At 35.3% G+C, this 25,528-nt stretch overlaps 1 protein-coding gene across 1 annotated transcript in view; it reads left to right on the top strand.

The window, feature by feature from the left end:
• The first annotated feature begins 13,873 nt into the window (after positions 1-13,873).
• The window catches only part of LOC111512864 (glutamate receptor ionotropic, kainate 2), a 32,590-nt gene continuing 20,935 nt past the window's right edge, over positions 13,874-25,528 (top strand). Inside the window, exons 1-2 of the mRNA XM_074169481.1 lie at positions 13,874-14,058; positions 23,251-23,519. Coding sequence (XP_074025582.1) covers positions 13,968-14,058; positions 23,251-23,519 — 360 coding nt within the window. The 5' untranslated portion in view covers positions 13,874-13,967. The remainder of the gene's footprint in view (positions 14,059-23,250; positions 23,520-25,528) is intronic.

The following is a 25,528-nucleotide window of genomic DNA, read 5'->3' as shown; positions in this document are numbered from 1 at the left end:
AACGTTCCTAACCTAACTTATATTAAAGTGTGGCAGATAATGGAGAACAGTTCAGGCAACTATTGTGTATAAAATTATCTTTTCAATAACATGTCAGTTAGTTAGTACTTCGTGTATTCAAATTCTCGATCATCAATGGTGGGGAAGAGGGTATGATGGTTGAGGTTACGATAAAAATCGACCCTTTCTTCAACAAATGCAGTTCGAAAACATTTTTTCAAAACCCATTACACGTGTTTATTTTATCATTTTCACTATAATTTATAGTCACCAGGTCTCTCGTCAATCGACTACCATCTTTGCAAGCAATTGGATACCGATAAAACATCCGCGAATCATGACCAGGTAAAAACAGCCTTCGTTGACTCCATCGAATCCCATGCACACAGTTTCCAAATCGCAACACGTGTTTCGACGTACAACAACTTTCTGAAAGAACGTGTTGCAATTTTGTAATGTGTCCGGTAAAAATCTCATAATAGGGTTATTCGAATATGTTATGGATTTTCATCTACCTATAATAAATAGACTTTGATTCATTACTTCATTCCTACGAAATAAAAACCATATTCGCAAAGTAGGAATTTGAATTAACATATTTCTCTGGGTCAGTGGTTATAGAAAATCAGTCCGACACCGATGAATATTCAATTTTGGGGTCCAGATAAACGAGGAAGTATATGGCCTGTCACAACTTTTCCCCTTCATCATAAATAAAATTCACAACACCTGACTCGATATTCACTCAACATAGCGAAAAAAGTGACAGCAACCAATCTTTCTTTGGGAAGTAGATCGAGATATGAAAAATGTATTCATCGAGTATAAATTATGAGAAATCTCTAAAAGAGAATAATGTTTTTCAATGCATTTTTAAAATGATACTAGTGGGCTGAAGACAGAGATTTACATCTGATGAAATTTTTCAGCTTTGGAAATCAATTTTTGGGTCACCAAACTTGTTCAAATAATATTGAAATCTGAATTGATGGTATAAAGAAAATAGTTATGATTTTTTGTTTAGATGTATTGATGGACTCAAAAAGTGTTACACCGATTTTTAAAATAGTTTCAACTCTACAAAGCTGCATTATCGGCAAATAACAAAATTAGGGATCTACACAAAATTTGCAGTAATGTAACTCAAGCTATTAAAAACATTTGCCTATAGGAGGTAAGCATTTCGTCAATGGAAACCCAAGTTGGGAACAAAGATTCTTTAAATTATTCGAATCAAACCAATGGTTTAGAAATTACGACGGATAGAAAAAGCTTAGGACTTGTTATATACTTCACCATGAAATTACAACTCAAATTGAATATGACAACAGGGCATTTTTATTTAAAAAGATACTAAATAAAAGCATTATTTACTTGGTAAGCAGTGAGCATATTTATACGACCAGGCATATTAATTACTTCAACAACTTCTTTCACAGCTCATACTCCATTTCAATTTATCATGATTTTATAGTTAGCTATGTATGCACCCATAATTTAATTTAATTTAATTTACAAGTTATAATTTATATCTTATTTTATTTCATGTTATTCGAACAATTTACATCTTGCCAGACAATTTGTTAGTATATATGTATATATATATATATATATATATATATATATATATATATATATATATATATATATTTTCTTGGGCTGTGCCCCTCTGTTGATTAAGTAGAATAGCTTTGAGCTAGACTTCGCTAACAGTCTATGAATTATCCAATTATGTACTGTTCTCGAATGACAATAAAAGGCGTTTATTATTATTATTATTATTATCATTATTAAAACACTTTTGATTAGGTTAGGTTGAGTTAGGTACGACTGAACTGAACTAAACAGCAACACTTATTTATTGTTATTTTTTTTAATAAACTGTAATTATTATCAGAGATATTCAACATCCATTATAGACAAGAATATATATCTGAAATGAATAAATTGATTGAATGATTTCTGCACACAAAAACTGTTTTCTCCGCATTCACTTTCATCATGAAATTTCTTTCACAGTGATTCATCAATTATGGAAAATGGGAAATGAAACTTTCTATGTTTTTTACCACTTTCATAAAACACTGGTAAAAAACACAGACACCACTTTTATAAAAAATTGGTAAAAATCATAGAAAGGTTCATTTCTCATTTTTCATGATGATTTTCTACCATCAATTTAATTTATAAATTCTCCTGCTAAATTATACAGTTTTTTTGTGCGTCTTCAGGACTATCTGAATCAAGTTGCCAATGTAGTATAATCTGCATAGAGAACTACAGAATATGAACTCCATATCTGTTCAAAATCTGTTTTTCTGTTAACCAGCTGTCGCACCCCTACGAACGACAGCCCTCAGAAGTCGAAATTTGTGCGAGCTAAGGATTAACGAAGTCTTACCTTTTAACGTGTGATTCCTAACATATGGTCGGGAAGATCATTTATGAATAACAAAAAAATAAGTGGAGACTGAATCGATCCCTGAGGAACTGCCAGGTCCATCTCATAATATTCATTTACATTCATTATGCTCTTCAATTTTGACTGATAATTTTCTAAAGAGCATGTATGCAGCCATGACATGAAATTTCCAGAAAACCAAGAAAATACAATTTACTTTCGACTGTCTTCAGGTCAGTAGTATCTAATGCTTACTAACATAATTTTGAGAAAATCGGGGAAAATCCTTGATTGTATAGAATAATTTACAATGTGTTCTAATGTGTTCGTAGAGATGCCATCTATTCCAACAAAATTGTTGTTTTTCAATGAGCTATTGCCATCCATGACATCACAGTCTCATATGAGTAATTCACCAATTTGTGAAATGAAAATTAGTGACAGCTGTAATAATTATTGTAGTCTCCTCATGAAGAAATTTTGAGTAATATAGTTTATTTATGTTCATTCGAACATTATATTATATTTTAAGCAAATTTAATATCACCAATGATTACGCATATAGTTTCTCTATACAACTTGATGATCTTCAAAAAGTCAGAAAAGGAAAGGACGAAGTGGCAGTTTTGATTTCATCTCATGTAGTTCGATTTGAATTTGCTGATCGACAAAAAAAGTAGTTTCTTTTCATAAAAAGGCATCTAGTCAAGACAATGTCAGAATCGATACAAACGATATTCATCACTACGATTTGCCCTACTATCAAATCGTCCTAACGCAGTTCTTCACACACCAATAGCTCTCTGGTGAAACATTTCTTACACCAAACTATAATCAGATGTTTTTTGAACCTGAATACATACCTAATTTTGATTTTATGTACGCCTCTCGCTCATTTGAAACCTCTGAATAAAAGCTGAGCTGGAATCACCCACCATTTTTCATCTTCTTCCATTGTTTGTACCGATATTAGAAAGTGTTGAGTGTAAATATTGCTTGATTAGACGGAGTGTTGTGATGAATGGTGCATCTGTGCATCTTAGAAATCGTTTCACTTCGATGTTCAATATTTCCAATGGTTGAACATATTTATTTTTGATCCATACTTTCGAAATGGAAGAAAACAATTCATTGGCATCTCTAGATACCAAAGTGATTAAAGATGCATACTGAATTTTGAAAGTAGACTGGTATATTTTTTCGAGATATTTTTGAATACTGTGAAAGTAATTTTCCGGGTTTTTTTCGCCGTGGTCTGCAGGTTTCTATGCCTGACGTTTCGTCAACTACTTCGGTAGACATTATCAATAGCGAAATGGTAACGGTCACATTGCCCGAGTTGGTGCCCCTGGTTTTCCGAACGTAGTTAATAAGTTCGAACATAAAAGTAGGCGAAATGTCAAGTTAGAAACCTGCAGACCACGGCCAAAAAACCCAAAAAATAGCTTTCATACAGTTATGTCCGGCAGTGAAAATTTAATTTCTTTGGTTTCCAAATTATTATTCAAAACACAACTTCCATAGTGAAATCAATATTTGAAGAAATTATAAATCAGGAACAATTACCATTTCCAATCCTGAGTTTCATTGAAAAATATCCAATTATTCAAGAATTACGCAATGAAAAAGTATTTTGCGAAAACTCTTATCCAAAAAATAATTGAAGGAAAAATTTCCTCTTACCAAAATACAAGAGTCTACACCAAATATGACAAAATACCATATGTAGAAAGTTTTGTCTGGAAAACTTGGAATGTTAGTCCGAAAGGACATATTTAAGTCACCTTTCAAAATGAAAATACAGTTGGAAAGTATTTTTTCTCAAAACGAACAACTAATACACCGCAAGACATGCAATCTAACATAGAGTACAAATTGAACTGTGAAAGCAATCCCAAATGATATGTTGGTCAAACCGGACGATATCTCAAAATGCGAGTTTCAGAACCCATGAAAGACTGAGAAACTGAATATCAAAAACCCCTCAGCTCTTGTTCGATATGGAAGAGAACTTGTGATGCACTGTTTGGAACCTTTGGTGTAGTAATGAATATTATGGAGTTTTTCCCAACACCAAATCGTTATTTTTAACACCTCGACACGTGTTTCGATCAAAAAGGAAGTTTAATCTTCCTCTTTGAAGATGATCACTTGGTGATTACGATTTGGTGTTGGGAAAAGACTTCAATATTCATGAAAGAGAACATTTTTAAATTTTAACATCGACTATTCTAGATCATCAACCATATTTATTCAACAGACTTTTGAGCGAAATGATACATAATCTTCAAACAGACAGTATTAACACTGGAAGGGATGTCGATGGCCTTAATTCAATCAGTGAAATACATTTTTTCATTCCCATTTCTTTTGTCATTGATAAAAACAGACACCACCTTTTCAGTGTTATGGATGAAACAATTTGTTTGTTTCATGTCTATGTTAATGGATGTTGTTGTTTCGTCTTGAAATTTTATTATTCTAGTGTTTTTTCATTTTTATTGTGTATCTAATATATCTGGTGTTTTTAAAAAGTTATATTTTCAATGTGGCCAGAGAAGTTCCTTTTTGGTGAGTGATTAATTTGAGAACTGAGAAGATTTATTATTATAGAGCCCTGTAGAAGAATTCAAATAAATTCAAAACATTGGCGAGAAAACAATTTTCAAATAAGAAATATTGATTCCCTTACCCAAGTAACCCTTCTTGAAACCAGTTAATTCATATTTATAATGTTTTCATTTTTACCATTCTAGTTAGATGCTTAAGTACTAATGAAACCTTCTTAAAGTTGTGTTGAAATGAATAATTTAAAAAAAAATCAAAGATTCCTTGGTTACGTTGTGTTCGAAAGTAAAACTTTTATTTAAAACTATTGGCAGTTTTCAATTGAAGAAACTAACGCAAAATTGATTAGCAAGTCATCCTGATATTATTTGCATTCCCGTACTAAATTTTCTATTAAGTTTTTGATATGTGAAACACACTTGTGAAGTAATATAACTTTCATTTTTCTTTCTAATAGGTCTTTTATATACAATGTTTCAAGAATTAGAGACAATATGTAATTATTAAAAAAAATAATTAAAAAATTCTCAAACATTCTTACAGAAGGTTTCTATAGAAGATCATCCTGATATTATTTGTATTCCTTTACTGAATTTTCTAACAAGTTTTTGATATGTGAAACACACTTGTGAAGTAATATAACTTTTATTTGTGTTTCTAATAGGTCTTTGATATACAATGTCTGAAGAATTGGAGGCAATATGCAACTATTTGAAATAAAATTAATAAATTCTCGAATATTCTTATAGAAGATCATCCTGATATTATTTGTATTCCTTTACTAAATTTTCTATCATGTTTTTGATATGTGAAACACACTTGTGAAGTAAAATAACTTTTATTTTTCTTTCTAATAGGTCTTTGATGTACGATGTCTGAAGAATTGGAGACAATATGCAACTATTTAACAAAAAAATTAGAAAATTCTCAAAAATTTTTATAGAAGATTTCTGGCTCATAAAAGTACGAAATAGGTACTGAAATTCAAAAAAGATATTAGTTTTTGGAGAAAAAAGCATTTGAGCTTTCAACTTCTTCATCTTCATCCAATTAAGTTGGAAATGATCCCTTCACAAAGTTTGTAATTCATGCATGCGAGTTTTTTCAGACACAAACTAAAAAAACACCCTTCCAAAACAACTACTCTCACATGAACATTGAATTATACTAAAAAAAAAGGGTAGTTTCGAAACAACTACTTGTATATGAACAATGCTATTCATCATTCCAAACATTCGTTATAATTTTGATTAATATCCTGTGAAAGTAGTTTTTTTGGGAGTAACTTTTATTCATGATGTGTACATCTTAATGAAGAATTTATGAGATTTCTTTTGCGACTTTGAATTCGTTGAAGTTGTTCAAATCGAATATTTTCCAGTGCATTTTCACTTTCAAATAGTTAACGAAAATGTATATGATTCATAGTAATTCGCAACACTCGTATAAACATATATCCAGGTTCATTTCTCCTAGGAAAGTACAAAGTCTCATTCAAAATATCAGTCCGTCATTTGGTCGAACGAAGAAAGTAATTCACCATCAACTGTCAAGGATATAATATGTGTAACGTAGTCGTGAGAAAAAACAAAAGAAAGTGTTGCCCTAGGGAGATATTGGTTCATGATTGATGACATTTAGATACTGGGACAGTTAATCGAATGTGATTGAAATTGCAGAAGAAACTATATCTTTCAGAAGAGTGTATAACAAATGTGATTGGAGTATTTATTTTCGATGTTATCGCCATTACATAGGTACTTTGTTGAAAATTGGAGTACCTCTTATTGGTGGAACCCCTGACTAATGAAACTTACAACCACGATTAATAGATAAGTATTAAAGTACACTCCCCAAAACAATTGAAGGATCACTTCTTTATGAGATTATGATTTTTTGGTGGAAAAACTCATTATATTTTATATTATTTTGGAAGGCAATGCAAATGCAAATGGCTACCAAATCCATGCAAAATTATTGAATAATGTTTTGTTTTGTATTGGGTATACGTGAGAAAATTAAAGAACTACTAGAATCAAAATGAAAACCCTTCAATTATTGAAATCAAAATCAAGCAAAAAGTTATTTTTGTGTTACAATTGATGGCTTGTGTTTCCTTGTAAAAATACAGTGAGTATTTTTACATGGAAAGTTTCTTCCCCGCTTGGGGCTTTGCTCAAGAGATAAAACTAATACTGCTTAACAATCTTTCTCTTAACCTCTGTGAGATAATTTGCATAAATGTCTGTCGGATATAATTCAATATTTAGCGTGGTATTAGCCGAGGAAGTAGTTTTTTTTGGCATTTACTACCATTTACCAGAAATTACTAAGTAGGTAGTTGGGAGAGATGTATGTTTCGATATTTTATTTTGAAATATTCATTTTCTTCAACAGGTAATTGTTAAATATGTTTATTATTGGCATTCCATGCCAAAACTCCATCATAAAAATGAATATGTCTGGGAAAACAGAAAGATTTTGAAAAATAAGCACAATACAATGATAATACATTCCATGAAAACAAGAATAAGAAGGGTCTGTGACTAATTTCTTGTTGGTCATTCAAAACAAATTTCAATGTTTGCGTTTATTGATTTCCATAGATTCCAGCAGATTTTGTTTTTGTCCTTTCATTATTCATTTATTTATTCTTTATACGTCTACCCAAAGAGTTAGTAGTCTTATAAGCTATGCTAATGCTCTCTTTTGTTAGTAGCCTTTATTTTATCTGATGATATTCTTGTTTATATGAATGTTTTGTTTTTAATGTGAGTGTATTGTTGTTTATTGACCTGTTCGAAAGTAATTTATTAAGGATGTGAAGTTGAAGTTGTTGTTTACTGCAATCAAATTCAATTGGTATGGATTGGTTTGTGTTAAATTTTAGTTGTTTCTTCGAAACCTACCTGTTTTGCCAGAACCAACCATTTATCCTGTTGTGTACACGATTTAGTGACCATCAGTACTGAATGAGATAATAGCTCATGATATACAAAAAATTGACCTTGTTGTGATTCCAATCTACTCTTCCTTAATATTTCATAAATAAATATTATGACTTTTGAATGTACACTTCGAAATTTATCTGTAACGAGCGGTATCATTGATAACAGGGAGTGTATTAAGTTTCTGGGACTGTATGGTGGACTGAAATCTGAAACTCACATCAGAAAAAATAAAGCAAATTTTCACCGGTTTATTTACAGTAAGACTTATTGATAGACAACTAGGAGTTTATACTTTGAAAATAGCATTACATTTTTGGGATGTGTGTAGCCTTGATTTGCTGAAGTATTGATTTGTATTACAGAAGAGGGCTTATACGATACCTGTGTGAAGCTGAACCTGAAAAATTGACGGTTGTAGCTCTTTTTATTCTGAAGACAGTGTGTTTGATCAAAAAACATCTGGTGAAACTTGAGGCCACCCATCACTCTACAACTAGTCAGAGCATACAAAACAATTTAAAATTACCTATACCTACCTTGCAACTCTCTGGTCAAGGACTCCTTATTTTACAAAGGTGTGAAGATGGGTAACCATCTGCCGAGTTACTCCAGAGAGACAGAGATATATTAATACCAATCAGTACAGAAAAATAATTAAAGACATTTTGAGTAGTACACCTTATTATAGTTTGACTGAGTTCTATACCGATCATTTCTAACCTAGCATGTTTGTGGTTTTTCATTCAGTGTTTTTTATACCTTAATTCAAATCATTTTTCATCTATATTTTTATATTCATAGGACATTTATGTATTTTTTATATTCATTTACTAGCTTTGTCAACAAGAGTTTTCTTTGGACACTAGACTGTAATCATCATCTAATTGAGTTCTCTACCGGCTTCACTATGATCAATTATTCATGTAATTGAGTTTTGTTATCAAGTTTTTCGTCCGACCTTGATATTTTGTCACATCCAGAAGTTAAGAGGGAGAGACTTTTAATGTTCTAATGAACATCATCATCATCTCAGTGTCTCATTCTATTGGTATGCCCTGTATGTGACAACCTCTGTACATCTACCAACTCAAATCATCTAAAAGAAGAATTCATTCAGGCTAGTCTCAAATAACCTACACTATAGGTTAATGGACTGACATATATCAGTGAACAACTACATCCATGGCTAATACCACGAAGGCTGTTGGATTATATCCGACAGGTGTCAGTGCAGGATTCTTCACTGAAGTTATTTCTGCATATGCTGTTGGCGGTACAACTGACACAATCGATTTTCAATTATTGGAACATACTTGCAGACCGGTTTTGGGCTGTTTGGCCACTCATCAATGCAAGGTAGTGTCTATCATCAACATGAAGTTGATTATTTCCGATAATCGAAAATCATCGACTTCCTCATTCATCATTCCTCGAACTAGGCTGAAGCGAACAACAAACATGTTTGTCATCGCCCCATATGCCTGTGAACGAGATTACCAACCGCATATACAAAATTTACCCAATTCCTTGTATGAGGAATAAAACTTCACAAAGTGATCTACAAACTCTCGAAGTATATGACTCAACTATTTTGTTCGATCTCAAATTCCACAAGTAGTGGAAAAATGTTATATAACTTCCTGTGATTCACGGCTTATTTCTTTTTTTGTACCAAATTACACCTAGTACCACTACCACAATATTTCTGTGGCTTACATACACTTCGATGCATTGCGTAACGCATTATGCCTACGACAATGTCGAAAGTGAAATTATTTTCAGAGTTACAACTGTGAAATGCGTTCAATTTAATGATGACATATTCGATTTGGCAAAACAAACAATTGGCAGAGAGACAATACAATAAGCTGAGTTCGTTTCTCGTTTTCGGAGTGGGTGACTTTCACTCAGGAAATACCCAACAAATCCCGAGTTGTTTTGAAGAAGATTCTTGAAATAACATTCGACGATGACCAGAATTTTTGGAACGCAGCAGTGCATGAATCACTGTTATTCTATCGAATGAGGATGTTCTCGGTAATCCTCTGAAATATGTGAGAAATTCAGAAATCACATCTCGCCTTCTTGGAAAGATGAATCGATGAAATCAATCATTACTACATCATTACTACATAATATGAAAAACTACGCACTTGAGATTTTAGAGAAACTGTTGAAAAAAATTATAATTTGTATCAGAATCATTTGAAGATGCCACTGGGGTTCTGGAAGTCAATATAATCAAACTAAAAGATAATGGAACACTCCAAAAGGATTCTGATTTGATGCAATATCGGCAGGAGCGGGTATTTTTTCCAGTAAGGATTTTCAGAAGTCACAGGAGAGAAAAATACTGACGCGGATAATGAAACCTCTACCGGATAATGAAACCTCTACAGGGCGTTCCAACAAAAACTTGACCCCTTCAGTAATTCTGAAACTTACGTGTAATCGAAAATTTTGAAGAACACTTCAATTTTCATTTCTAGGGGAAATCATATCCTAAACTTCGCCAACCCTGCGGTCAGCAACTACCCCCCCTATTTTTTTCAATGGCATGGAGGGTCGAGTGATACTTCATTTGAAAGGTCTTTTGTTCCTCTATTACCTCTGTAACCGGAGGGATCCGCACCCCAAATCGGTACGACCAATCAGCCTTACATCCTTCCTGCTGAAAAGACTTGAGAGGATACTGAACGGACATATCAGGAGGGTAGCATTATATGCATCCCCACTGAATAACCACCAGTATGCTTATCCAACCGAAAAATCGACAGATTCAGCAATAAACAACCTCGTTGAGAAAATATCACAATCCCTTGACAACAGGGAGATCGCGGTTGCTGTATTTCTTAATATTGAAGGAGCATTTGACAATGCACTACCTAAATCTATAGGATTATCTCTGGCTAGGAAGGGTAAAGAATCGATCATAACTGGCTGGATCTATGCCATGCTAGTAAACAGAACTGCAACTTCCCCTTCTATGGTCGCTCCTGGTGGATAGTCTGCTTGATGTTTTCGACAGAAGAAAAGTTGATTTGCAAGCTTATGCAGAGGACCTTGTCATCCTGTCAAGGTCCACGTCGGAAACGGTAGCTTGTAATATCCTCCAAAGCGCGTTGGACGCTGTTCATAGTTGGTGCCTGAGGGAGCAGATGTCTGTCAACCCCAGCAAAACTGTGTTGATCGCCTCCACCAAGAGAAGGAAATTGGACGAACTAACGCCACTTTTCCTCAATACTGTGGTCATTCCATTCGGATTGGAGGTGAAATATCTTGGCATTGTCCTTGATAAAAGACTCACCTGGAACGCTCACTTGGAAAAAGTTTTACACAAAGCCAGGCTGTGTCTATGGACATGTCGAAGAATTTGTGGTGAAACTTGGCGTTTAGGTCTTAAACACATCCATTGGATTTATGTGATGATTATCAGACCCATGATCACTTATGGTGCGATTGCTTGGTGGCCGAAGGCTTTACAGAAAACGGCCCAAGCGAAGCTCTCTGGCTTACAGAGACAGGCTTGTCTGGCTACCAGTAGTGCCATCAGTATTGCACCGTCAGCGGCCATGGAGATCCTTCTAGATCTACCTCCTCTCCACATTTTTTGGAAAGAGAGGCTAGATGGACTGCATACAGACTTGTGCACATTGCCAATTGCACAAATCAATTCAATGCAGAGTGCAACAGACTGTTGGTTGACATCAGAAGTCACAGCATTCTGGAAATGACCTCTGACTTTATGCCTCCAACTGTCAACTACGAACTGCCTTATAAAGTACTATTTTCGAGTAGAGAGGCCTGGATCCTGCGGGAGAAGAAAATATTAAGAGCAGATAGTTGTTGGTTTAAAGATGGATCAGAAACACCTTCCGGTTCTGGTGCAGGTGTTTTCAGTCGCAGACCTAGGACAGAGTTATCTACCTGCATAGAAACTTATGCGACTGTATTTCAAGCAGAAATTACGCTATTGAATTGTGTGCGGAGAGATTGGATGAATCCAACCTCACTCACAAGTCAATAAAAATATTCTGGGACAGTCAAGCGGCGTTGGAGGCTCTTGGCTCCTACCGAGCAACATCTAAATTGGTAGCAAACTGCCAAAAGCGACTCTCCTCTATAGGAAGACTAAACAAATTGTCTCTGGTCTGGATTCCTGGCCATACTGGCCTGGAAGGCAATGAAGCTGCTGAATCTCTTGCCAAGGAGAGTGCTGCAAGCAGCTTCATTGGACCAGAAACTGCCATTGGCATCGCTTTGGGCTTTGCCAAACAAACATTGAACACCTGGATGGCAAGAAGAGTTATGGAATTCTGGCAGAATCTTCCAGGAATGGCTCACTTCAAGGCATTTATTCACCTTTCGAAGCTTGATTCCAAACAGTTGTTGAACTACAGTAGGGATGAACTACGATGTCTAACAGGCCTTCTTACATGCCACTGACATTTAAATGATCACATGCAGAGACTTGGACTGTCGGAAGACAGTGTGTGTCGCCTCTGTCTGGAAAATGATGAAACTGCGGAGCATATACTTTGTGCCTGCCCTGCTGAGGACCGCATCAGGTTCTTTCAGTTCGGCAGATCCGAACTCCCACCATCTGACCTTAAACACCACTCACCTTACAAACTAATCGGCTTCGTTAAGATGCTGGGTTCATTTGGCCGAGTGTGAATAGGTGTGAGCCACAATAAACCCTTATGGGTTGCGGTGGATGGTCGAATGTACCCACTCACTTTAGACCTACCTACCTACTACCTCTGTTCAAAATGACCTTCTATACAATAATATAGTCTAATCTCGAAAGCGTTTCGTACATCATTCAAGACATCCGATGTCAGCAATCAGCATTCCCGAACAATTCTCTGTCGCAGGTCTTCTAGATTTGTAGACTTAGTAGAATACTTTCCACTTCAGGTCAAAAGAAGTTCATTGGTGTGAGATCAGGTGATCTAGCTGGCCACTCCACTGGACCCCTTCTGCCGATCCAACGCATTGGGAAACTGTCTCACCCGAACATCAAAATGTGGAATCATTAACATGTCATTGTAGCAACATGGTAACATGTGACAATTTTCTTTTCTCCATTATAAAATATTTTCTTCTGCATATAAGTATTTTATACTTCGTTGTATTAACTATTGTTATGTTGTTCTTCTTTTGTTGTAGAATTTCAAATAATTTGCTGATGATGAACTTATTTAAGTTCGAAACATGTACTGATTGATGGTTTTGTCGTTCTAACATCTGAAGATAATAATATTTTGTAGAGACGACTTTGAGTTTTCATTCTTCGCAAATCTACTGATCTCCACTTTGATATATAATCGACTTTTACCACAGGTTGAAAGAATAAATGTTGAACTTCTTTGGGAAAATAATTTACACATTTTTACAAATTTTAAATCACATTCACACATTTTATCTTACTTCTACAAGATGTCGCTGTTTAGAGAAATTTTATATTTCAATTTTAAATATTCCATGGAATGCATGAATATTATGGATTTCATCCCCAATTTTTCAATCCTTTATACTATTTCTATTGATAAATGATTATATTTTCTTATCGCTAACTATCTACCGCTCTATTTTGATAGAAAGTCGCGTACAAGCGATAGTTTCACTGAAACTCGAGCTTCTGTGACGAACATTGTTCATTTACATTCACCATCCTGTATACTTTCTGATTTTGTTTATCAGTAAATAAACATCATTATTATTGTTGATGAAAATCCTAGGATTTATGGGAGCTTTTCCTGTACAATGCCCTCGACAAATGATTGTTCAAAACGGAACCTACATAAAATTTCAATAAAATCAACTACAAACGAACTCGACAATACCACTTGAGACTATTTTCTGGAACGCGCGTTCCACTCGATGCCGAAATATTTCTGGAAATATAATGGAGATGGCTTTTTGTCCCCCAAAAATAGATTCTCCAACACGGTCATTTGAAATGATCACTGATCTAGCGACAAACTCCGCTGTCAGTTACTTAGATGTGCTAAGATGTATGGCGATTTTCGTTTCTTTCCGCGATGACTTTTGCCGGAAAAAGTGTATTGTTTGTGAGAGTGTTGATGTTTTCAAGTTGTTTCGGATATCACGATGCGGAAGTCTACAGAATTGGTAATTAACTACATAGTTTCGTTCTGTATAAATAGATGATGTTAAAAGTAGTCGTGCCTTGTGTTTGTTGCCAAAGATTTGATGAATTGAATTTGGAAAATAGCGTTGCTCTGACCATGACGACTTATTAGTATTACTGTTATTTATTGAAAACCCACAAAAACTCTTTTTTTCTAGACGTCATCTTTGTCATGGTCTATCACATAAATGTGGTGATCACTTTGAATCTATAGAATGTTCAAAACTAACTTTTAATACAGGTTTCTTTTTGTTTTCTGCGAAATATCTCAACTGAAATTATATTTGATAACTGGGATATTCCATTCATTAACAGTGTTGAAAATATTTACGAGGGTGGTCCGATAAGTACCCGGCCCAACAAGGAAAACAATTTTTTTCTAAATGTATTTATTTTTCAACATAATCTCCTTGCAGCTCTTTGCATTTTTTCTGCGATGTTCAATAAGTCCGATACCGTTTTTATAATAAGAACTGTCTTCCTCCTCAAAATAGCCAATCAATCAATCGATATACTTTATTGTCCAAAAAAAATCTTCCTATAATCTGAATTCAGTACATAATTAAATTTGACAAATTCTATATACCACAGGTCGTGCATCATCGTAAAAATATTTTTATCTACATAGCTTGTTATAATCTATGTATAATCCCATTTACTCACTTCTTTTTCTGAAATACAGAAATTTCAAATTTGTCACCCACTCACCTACTTATTTTTTTTTTTCATTGAAGAAGAAAGTGATAAAAATAGTGAAATTAAGAAAAAACAAAAATCATTGGCGCTCTCGGGCGACTTCATGGATTCCAGTGGCGCATTTGCTTTTTCAGCTGCAGGAAAATCCAAAAAAAACCTGCAGCCCCACATCATCTGAAAATCTTGATCTGCTAATGACCTTTCTTTCATAAAACAAAATGTAGGGTGTCTCCAGAGGCTCCAATGAATTCAAAACATCTCCTGAACACTTCGTGACACGACGATCGTCAAACTTGAACCACTCCGTTTCGTCTTTACCCAATGCGTAATAATGACCTGATTTAATGCCAGAACCACAGTGAACAATGACCACAATAGTGGTCTGCTAGATTGAAGTGTTCATCTTTTTCGGACTTCCGTAAGAGTTTGGTGAATCCGTTAGAGGTTGAGTCATGTTTGAAGATCATCAATGTCATTATAAGATTGACTGGTGCCTCAGCTATTCTTATTTTCTTATAATAGTTAGTTAGTTTGGCGTATGTTTGGCAATACAGTTGATCATCACCCGTTAAAAGTTCCATTTTCTGATAATATGACGACTGGTTATCAGTCTTGAACATTTACTACAAAGTAAACAAGTGAGATTTTTTCCATTAAAAAAATTACTAACACAAGACGAGATAGACTATACGGAAGAGTACTCAACAAGAACCTCAATAATTTGGAGCAATCCTCTTGTTGTCCTAAGAAGACTCCAGAAAATCGGTTAGTGGAGAAGATGATAGATTCTTTCGAAACTGCAACTGCATGAACAATTGTCTGAGTTTGGTGAATAAATAGAAAACATTCTCGTTCTCGTTCATAGTTAAAACCTCGTTCTTGAAATTCTTCTTCATGAACAACACTTGTAAAATGCTATTCATATAGCAGGTGTTTCCTAAATTATCTAAAATGAATTCATGTATAACAAAATTTGTAAATACTATGCTGGTACATAATATAAGTTGACAAAGGCAATAATTTATCACAATACAAGAAAGTGAGCATCATCGTAAAACTCCTGTAGGGTATAATAGGATTATAGCAAGATATTTTTTTGCACTTTTTCACGAAAAATATGGTGTATGGAGATTTCTCTCAAACAGGGTGGCAAATTGTTGTATAAATTTTTTTCTCTCCTACATTATTGATTTTTTCGTTAAATTTCAGTAGGGAATGGGAAGAGGTAAGTTTTTTCTTGTTATTTGATTAGTATTATGGCTTGTTCGAGTGTGCTCAGTATCGGAGACGTAGGACATGTGCTTATACTCCAAACATAGAGTTTCAAGTATAAAAATGGAAGGTATAGTAATAATTCTGTGTTTTATAAATAACGGTTTACAATGGTCAGTGTATTTAGCTTTGGACATGAATCTGACTGCTCGTTTCTGCAGGACGAAAACAGAATCGAACAATTGCTTGCTGCAATAACCCCAAAATGCAATACCATATCGCAGCTATGATTCGATTAGAGAAAAATATGTCACCTCACTCATTGGCAGACCCAGTTTGTCAGACACAACTCTCACTGCAGCCCGAAGCCCGGTTCCTTCTGAGACTTTGGATGTGACATGGAATTTTGGGTTACTATCAATTCTAATGATACAGAGTTTGTTTTCAATGGTTGTAGTGTCAAATATAAGAGGTTCATGAATGTATTTGGAGGTGAGAAGGCTAGTTTTTTTACATTGAAGCAGGGATGGTTTGAGTCGCACCAGTGATTTACTTTCTTCAAATCATCTTTAATTTTTTATTTTATTAACTCAAAATTAGAATCCTTCCACATTAGTGCCGTATCATGAGCAAATATTGTGAACTGTACCTGTATATTACTACTGACCAAGTCATTCATATATAATAGAAATAATACCGTCCCAAGGACTGAACCTTGCGGAACGCCACTCATGATATTACGTAATTTGGAGTTGTTCTCATTCATTTTCACAAGTTGCCTCCTGTCAGAGAGGTATGACTCGAAGCAATTGTAGCTTACATCTCTAAATCTATCTTTTGAAGCAGTACCCCGTTATTGACGCAGTCAAAGGCTTTCGACAAATTGCAGAAAACTGCCTCAACTGCTGTACCTGATTCATCCCTCATCCGGTCTGGAATTCAAACTGGGCCTTATTCAAGATGTTTTCGTCTTGCAAAAACTGCAGCATCCTTTTTTTGACAAGTCTTTAGATCACCTTAGAAAGACATCACTTCTTCATCGTTGGAAAATCTTTGACCTTTCAAGTTTGGGAACTGAAAATAATGTGAGGGGGCTGAATATGGCGAATAGGGTGCATGAGCTAGCAATTCAAACTTTAATTCGTTAATTTTGGTTATTGCGATAATGGTTTTCTGAGATGGTGCATTGTCTTGATGAATCAATACTTTTTTTAGCTAAATGCGAGCGTTTTTGCTTGATTTCTTCTTCCCTTAAACGTTGCAATAAATCCACGGTTCATCCGGGGTTCAATGTTTGTTTTACAAAGCCTAAAGCGATGCCAATGACAGGTTCAGGTCCGATGAAGCTGCTTGCAGCACCCTTTTCTGCAAGGGGAGTCAGCAGTTTCATTGCCTTCCTGTCCAGATACAATCTGTTGAGTCTTCCTATCGGGGAGAGTTGCTTTTGGCAATTTGCTACCAATTTAGACATTGCTCGGTAGGAGCCAAGAGCTTCCAACGCCGCTCGACTGCTCGAGAATATTTTTATTGACTTGTGTATGAGGTTGGATTTATCCAATCTCTCCGCACACAATTCAATAGCGTATTGTAACACATAACCATGACCAATTTTCTCCAGTCTCACAAATTCACCGAAAACGTTCGCTATTAAAGGCTGTCGAACAAATACTGAACAACGCAGCGTCTTCAAACTTAAAACATATGCTTTATGGAATGTGTACTTTCTAATACAGGAATATTTTTCAATCACATCGCCATCTCTAGGTCAGACCTAGTACTTCTGGGATCACCCTCGTAAACTTTCTTTTAGATACAAAAAAATACATTGTCTCATGAGACATACTGAAATATTTGTATAACTGATAAAAATTCGTTCATAATGGGTGATTTTTTCCGTACAAATGAGGTAATTTTACTATTAAAACTAAGCTTGAACTGTTTATGTATAGCGAAACACTTGTCGCGGTTTTTGTAAAACCTTTTATAGTGAAAAACCTTTATAGTGAAAATCATACAATAAACTGTATTTATCAGTTTCAATATGGATTTTTATCAAGTATCGGCCAGTTCTATTCAATTAATTTCACTAGTATTTCAGATCATAAAAGAGTTCCATTTCAAACTATATCGCCGACTAGAATGTTTTGCAAGGTATAATTCAATCTTGAAATATATCAATTGTATCTAATCAAGGAAAATTATGAAAGATATCGTTGAATTATACAATAGGCTTTCTTTGGTGCTTTGTCAATTATATTGTTCGATAAATAAGGAACACCTCATATTTTGTTAATTGCGGTATGATAATATGAATATATGCGATTGCAATTCTTGAATCCCAAACTTGCGAATGGAATGTATAGTAGAAAATTTAATGATCTCATCGAATGAATCTGAGACAAAACTATGGAAAAAAAGATGACTTTGTTTTCTTTTCAGACAATTTTATTTCATAAATCCTTCACTTCGTGACTGAGATCTGTCACTTTCCAACAATATTATGTGTCACTTTTCTCTAGGGTTATCTAGGATCCTTTAATCCTCGTCCTTGATTACTGTAGGTCAACCACTTCGAGACTCATCTTCGAGGCTAAAATCGACAGAACGAAACTTCCCAAACCAACTTCGAACAGTGCGTTCATTAACACTATCATTGCCAATTGCGTAGTTGATTTTTCTGGCGGTAGCGCATTGGTTCAATTTGAATTCGAAATGAAAAATTGTCGGGAAATCGGTTCACGACATCAGAAATGAGCTGAAAAGAGGCAAACAATTTGATTTTGGGAAAAAAGAACAGCATCAATGTATAAAGTATTTACTCGTACCACGACATAGTAGAATAAATATTTATTGAGAAATGGAGCTACAGAAACACATGGCAATAAAACGGACAGAACTTAGTATTTTTCCCTGATGTTGAAGCCCCTGTAACATTTGACTGTTCTCAATTCCCTCTGCTAACGTTTTTTTTCTTTGTCAAGATCAGTAGACAGATATGATCAATCTTTATGAGATCTCTACGTTTGGAAATCGTATCCCAGTCCATGAGTTTGTCAGTCAGCCAAATTTCGTTATTTACAAAACAAACGATTAGTTCAATATGTCGCACGTGGAATTGTACTCGTAATTATAATTTTGTGTGCTCGCCAAACCCATTCCGCTTCATTTCACTCTACATATAAAATAACTCATACAAAAAAATCACTTAATTATGAGATTTCAATTCTAAATGGGATCAGAAGAACAAAACATACCATTGATATCATATTCGATGTTTCACTCGCCTGAAATCATTGCTTATAGTTAAACAAACGTTTTTATTTTTCAATGATCGGGAAATATACCTCTGATGTTTACAATTTTACCAAATATTCCAATTATGAAGAAAAATACTCATAACATTCTATTATATCTACGATCATACATAAAAATATAGCAAAAATTAAGATTTTCGTTGAAGAAAAAAAACCATTTCATTCAGATTGGAGAAAATGATCTATATGGGACATATTCTCGATTGTCAATGCTTTGAAATATATGTCTATCATCAAAAAAATGTATGAATTTCATTAGTTCGGACTTCCATTGTCTGATATGGAGGACAATGAAAGTCCAAACTAATGAAATTCATCATGAAACATTGTCAAACACCTTCAAATAAAAAAATGTATATTCGTATATGATATCCAATGAGGAATATCGCTGGGATCACTTTTATATATACATTTTTTATAAATTCTGCTGCAAAAATTAGAAGTATATGGCTTTAGAGATATATCTTTGAAATGGTTCAGATCATACGTGTCAAACGTACTCAAAAAGTTAAACTCCCGGAAACCATATTCCATCTCCAGACAGTTACTTGGGTTTTCCACAAGCATCGGTTCTAGGCCCAATCCTCTATTGGCCTGCAATAATATAGCTGCAAAAATAAACCAATTCGCAGATAACACAACATTATTTTGACATTGCAAGAATGAAAGGAAACTGCTTGATTTGATTAGCAAGGATATTACAAAAATAAAAGACTGGTGTGATGCTAATCTCTTGTCATTCAATACCTCAAAAACTAGCATCATCACCATCAAGTGCTCCATACTGGATATTTACCTGGGTACTCAATCATTACTAAACGAAACATTAGGAAAATTTCTTGGATTTTGAAGGTCACATAAATAACCTATGTGAAAAAATTTCATCAGGATGCTTTGCAGTCAGAGTATCAACAAATGAACTGAGCACTATCGTGGCAAAAAATGTGTACTTTGCTCTCATTAATTCCCATCTGCGATACGATTTTTGGGAAACGTGTTACCAATACATGTTTGATAGGATGTTAAGAGGAGTTACAAGTAAGTGTAGAGTTGGATTCAGGCATTCCTGTCGACCTTTATTCACAAGGCATAAAATCTTGACCTTGCCTTTCATACTTATCTTGGAAATGGTATGTCTGATGCAAAAAAACATAGAAAGGAAATTTTCAGTTCACTTCGACGAAATACGAGAAATAAGCTCAAGTTAAGGCTACCGATTCCAATATCATTAAAAATTGAGAGGTCTTTCATATATAATGGAAAAAAAATGTTAACCATTTGGCAATTGGGATCAAAGATACAACATGTACTACTAAATTCAGTAAGCGTGTCAAGAAGCTTTTGATTTCAAAGGCCTATTATTATTTTGACGAGTTTTATTCAGACAGAAATTTAAATTCTATAAACAATTAATTTTTATTATGATCTGAAATCATTAAATGTTCAAGTACTACTTTCAATTTGAATATCTTATATTTCTTAAAGTAGTTATTTCGATGATATTTCATCTTCGACAATAAAGTATATTTTGATTGGTTGAATAAATTATTCCTAGGATTATCTCATTACGAACGTAATTGTGTAGAACTATTTTGGTCGCTCTGCAGATGGCTGAAGGACGGATATTTTGTAAATACAATGTTCACCGGGTAGAACAGAGAATTCACGAGTTGTGGAAAAGTAGCAACTATTATCAAAGTGCAGCGGCGGCTCGTCAGAGGAGGCAAGGGAGACTTAACCCCCCATAAAATTTGAGGCTATTCATCGCAATAAATTAAAAGATATTGACAAATAATTATGATAATTTTTTCTAAAAATGCTTGGGTATCGTTAATTTACCATTAATTTCTGATATGAATACATAATATGCCCAAAAAAATACTATCACTCACTACGTAGTACGTACCACACTGTATTCTGCATCAACAAACGTCAAATGCACCGCTCATGAACGAATAACGAATAAACCATCAACCCGAAATAATAAATGTCATACGTTGCAAGGGAGCCAAGCCTCCGACCGCTTTAAAAAACACAAGTTCCGCAAGACCGAACCAACAAGCGACATACGACACGATTTCAGTTGCGGAAATTACAGCGTTACGCTAGTTGCACACACACCGATTTTGAACGGACAGTATAAAATCGGCCGATATTTTATTGGTAGCGGGTGCTTGCACACTCACCGGATTTTTATCGGTCTAACAATCAGTTCCTTTGTTGCCGAAATTAGCACGCACCACCAAAACGAAGTTAATGCATAGTAACAACAATTTCACCGAGCATTCAAGACTGAAATGGTCGGTAAAAAACCGGTGAGTATGCAAGAATGTATTTAGTCATGTACGCTACTACTTCCCGGTACTGCCGGCGATACAGTGGCACTGGACGGCTGCTCATCGGTATTTTACCGGCGTCGATCACCGGTCGGCGTGTGTGCCAGGTCCAGTTCCCACATGTGGTTCACTACAGGAATTTGAACGACCGGTATAAAGTCGGCCGTCCAAAATCGGTGTGTGTGCAACTAGCGTTACGCTAGTTGCACACACCGACTTTATACCGGTCGTCCAAATTCCAATAGTGAACCACATGTGGGTACGGGACCTGGCACACACGCCGACGATCACCGGTCGGCGTGTGTTCCAAATTCCAATAGTGAACTACACGTGGGAACGGGACCATGCACACATGCCTACCGGTAATCGTCGTAAAATACCGGTGAGCAGCCGTCCACTGCCACTGTATCGCCGGGCGTACTTGACTAAATACACTCTTGCATACTCACCGGTTTTTTACCGACCATTCCAGTCTCGAATGCTCGGTGAAATTGTAGTTACTACGCATTAACTTCGTTCTGACAGTGCGTGCTAATTACGACAACAAAGCAACTGCTTGTTTGACCGATAAGAATCCGGTGAGTGTGCAAGCACCCGCTACCGATAAAATATCGGCCGATTTTATACTGGCCGTCCAAAATCGGTGTGTGTGCAACTAGCGTTAGTGTATGATTGCGTTTGTTTTTTATTTAATTATTAGGATAGGATGCCGTGACGGACCGGGACTGAGAAATATTTCGGTAAATCGTTTCAGTGTTTCTTGATAATATTTGTCATTTGTGTATAAAAAAAGGCAGTATTGTATTATAGCAGTGATTTTTGATAATATTATCAATGTGTTTTTAAAGTGTTTTCTTTCAATTTCAAGGTGTTTTCAGGTGTTCACTTTTTAGTTAGTTTTTTTCCATTCATTATGGATAAGTTGGACGAAATTAAAAAATCTGACGATATAGTCGATTGGTTGCTGACAAATAATTTTAAGCCTTCATCTTATGATTATAAATTTCACATTATTAAAACTCTGGAAAGGCCTCAACCAAATTAGATTTCAATTAAAGCGTCAGATAATCGACAAAATCTAGGATTCAATATTAGTTGGTACAATAAATGCGATTGTTTAACCGGCTCCATTAAACGAGAAAAACTTTTTTGTTGGCCCTGTATTTTATTTTCCGTACAAATCGAATAACAAACGTGGTCTGAAATAGGATACTCTGATTTAAAAAATTTACCTCGTTCTACATAAAGACATTTTAAATCTAAGGAGCATATATTTTCGTCTTGTAAATTAATATTGTTTAGCAAACAAAATATAGCAACAGCTTTAGATACAGCTCAAAAAGAGGCCATAATTTCTTTCAATAATCAGGTTAGGAAAAATCGATCGAATTACGTATTTTGCTTTAAATAGGTGCGGTACCCCAAAAAAATTTCGCGCCTCCGGCAGGCTTTTTTGTGTGTATATAGATGTGTGTATATGACTTTAGCCTCCCCTGTTCTCCAATGCACGAGCCGTTACTGTCAAAGTGATACATCCATTCACAGTAGAACGAATCTGAATGACTTTGTCGGTAGAAGTATATAAGTAAGTTCCTCATAGTGTATTTTTTCACAGGTGCGATTTTGGATAAGCCTGATCCCCGGGACCATCCAGCAATCAAACAGGCGTTCTACAAAGCAGTTTCCGAAATAAATGAAGAAGATCCGGATTATATATTTGAGGCCCTCACAAGAGAAATAACAGTGAACAATCCTTTCGAATCGGTATCTGCCACCTGTCAGCTCTTACAGGAAGAGGTTGTTGGAATATTGGGGCCATTTTCGGAGGATAATTCAAATGTGGTTCAGTCCATTTGTGACTTGAAGGAGATACCTCATATTGAGGTGAGTTAGAATTGTCATTATATTTCAGAGTAATGTATTGAATATAGCATAAATTTCACTACTTACATAGTAAAAGCTAATGCATGGATATATTATCTGGAGGAGAGGAGGAAGAACGCATAGATCAGTCGAGAGAGTTCCTGTTTCCACAAAGGACTATACTGAACGAAGTATGGGTACTTTGGATATCTGTGGACTCATATTCATTACTCCTTCAATTTGTTTAGATGAAAATCAAAATCTTGGAAATTTACGGATAACGAATATTATATAATGATACAAGCAAGTGCATTCTCTTGAAACTGGAAAATACACTGCCCAAGTATTCACAATATTCACTTCTACTATAAAGTAAACCAACTGCTGAAATTTCTATTAACATAATTTCCTTGAATTCAAGTTGTATTCTTCAAGAATTTGCTTAAAAGGAATGACTATTATCTACAGTATGACACACTTGAGATGGAGACTCCCCTGTAGTTTAGTCGTTTTTGAAAGCAGAGATTTGATTTTTGGTACAGGCATTGACATTTGTGGGCTACTTTTCGCAATACTTAGCCTGAGTGACAGCCTCGAATCCAGCCTACTGCGTTCCTACGAAACGGATAAATTCTCGATATTTTGCTTCAGGTTGATGATACCGAAATAAGTTCTGTTTCTGTGAAGTAGGGAGTGTGAGAGTAAGCCCACAGCACTTGGGCCACATGTGATCCATTGTACATCCTACCGAGGAGTTGTCCTCCTAGGTCATCGTCCATCCTGTCCTTTCCAGGAACGTGGACAGGTCTCTGGGAGACTTCTCCTTTATATCGTCAGTTGTAGGCCAAGACTCGCCGAACACACACTCTCTTATTGATGATAACTCCGGACATTCACATAGGACATGTCTGAAAGTTTCATCTTCCTGTTCACACATCCAGCATAGAGGTGTGTCCATTAGCCCCATATTGTGGAGGTGTTTACCTAGTTGACAGTGGCTAGTCAGAAATCCTATTGTTAAACCTAGATTTTTCCTGGTTATCGCCAGATATTTCTTCAGCGCCAGCTTTCCAGGATCGCCCAGGGTGGTGCTGGCAAAATTGCATCCTTTTATTTCATTCCATCTCTTTAGGGATTGGGCATGGGTGTGGCGTTTGACTAGTTCCTCAACTGTCGAAGTCATCAGGTTGTTGGTGCCACTGGGTCCTAAAATTCTCAGTTCAGCCGCTTCCTTGGCTAAAGAGTCAGCAATTCGATTATCTTTACTCCTATCGTGCCTTTTAACCCACCTCAGGATAATTTTATCATCTACCGAGGCTTTGGCTAAATCTTGGTGGCACTCTAGTACTAGCCCTGAGGCTGATCAAGACTAACCGAAATAAGTTATTCGAAAAAATGCTCAAAATTGATTTTGACCCTACATACCAATTTTCAACCCAAAATTTGATATTTTTTTATTGTAATTTTCATATCAAGTCAGATTTTCAATTGAAAGTTTTAAATAAGGAGCTACGGAACTAATGAATTCGTTATAATTCAAGAATGAAAAACTCAATATCCATCATGAAAAAGTTCAAATTTTAGTCATTAGTTACTAAAAAGCCACAGAGACATCAGTCGTAATTAAATGACAATTGATGAAGCAAATTCAACGGAAAATGAAATAAACACTAATGATGGAAGTCAGTTCTAAATATTACTGACTTGGGCATCAATTTTGTTACATTATTCAATTCTTTTTCTATTATTATTGGCCACTCTCCTAAGTTCTGGAATACTTATTTCACGACAGGCTTGCTGTATTCGCATGGTCTGGACTCGTGAATCCTATTTCCTGGAGTAAAAGTCCTTTGGAGTTTTGTCAGGAAAGCGAGGAGGCCATTGTTCATATGGGCTATTTCTACCAATCCAACGTAATGGAAAATTTTTGTTCAACCAATCTCGAACCATCCAAGAATTATGAACGGAAGTTCCGTCTACCTGAAAGTACATCTCTTGTCACAAATTGAAGGGTAGATTCTCAATGATTA

Source organism: Leptinotarsa decemlineata, unplaced genomic scaffold, assembly GCF_025532065.1.
Source record: "Leptinotarsa decemlineata unplaced genomic scaffold, Ldec_3_MD MMD2_P_RNA_scaffold_5, whole genome shotgun sequence".
Lineage (NCBI taxonomy): Eukaryota > Metazoa > Arthropoda > Insecta > Coleoptera > Chrysomelidae > Leptinotarsa > Leptinotarsa decemlineata.
Note: the sequence above shows the minus strand (reverse complement) of the source record. Positions and strands in the feature narration are given on the sequence as shown.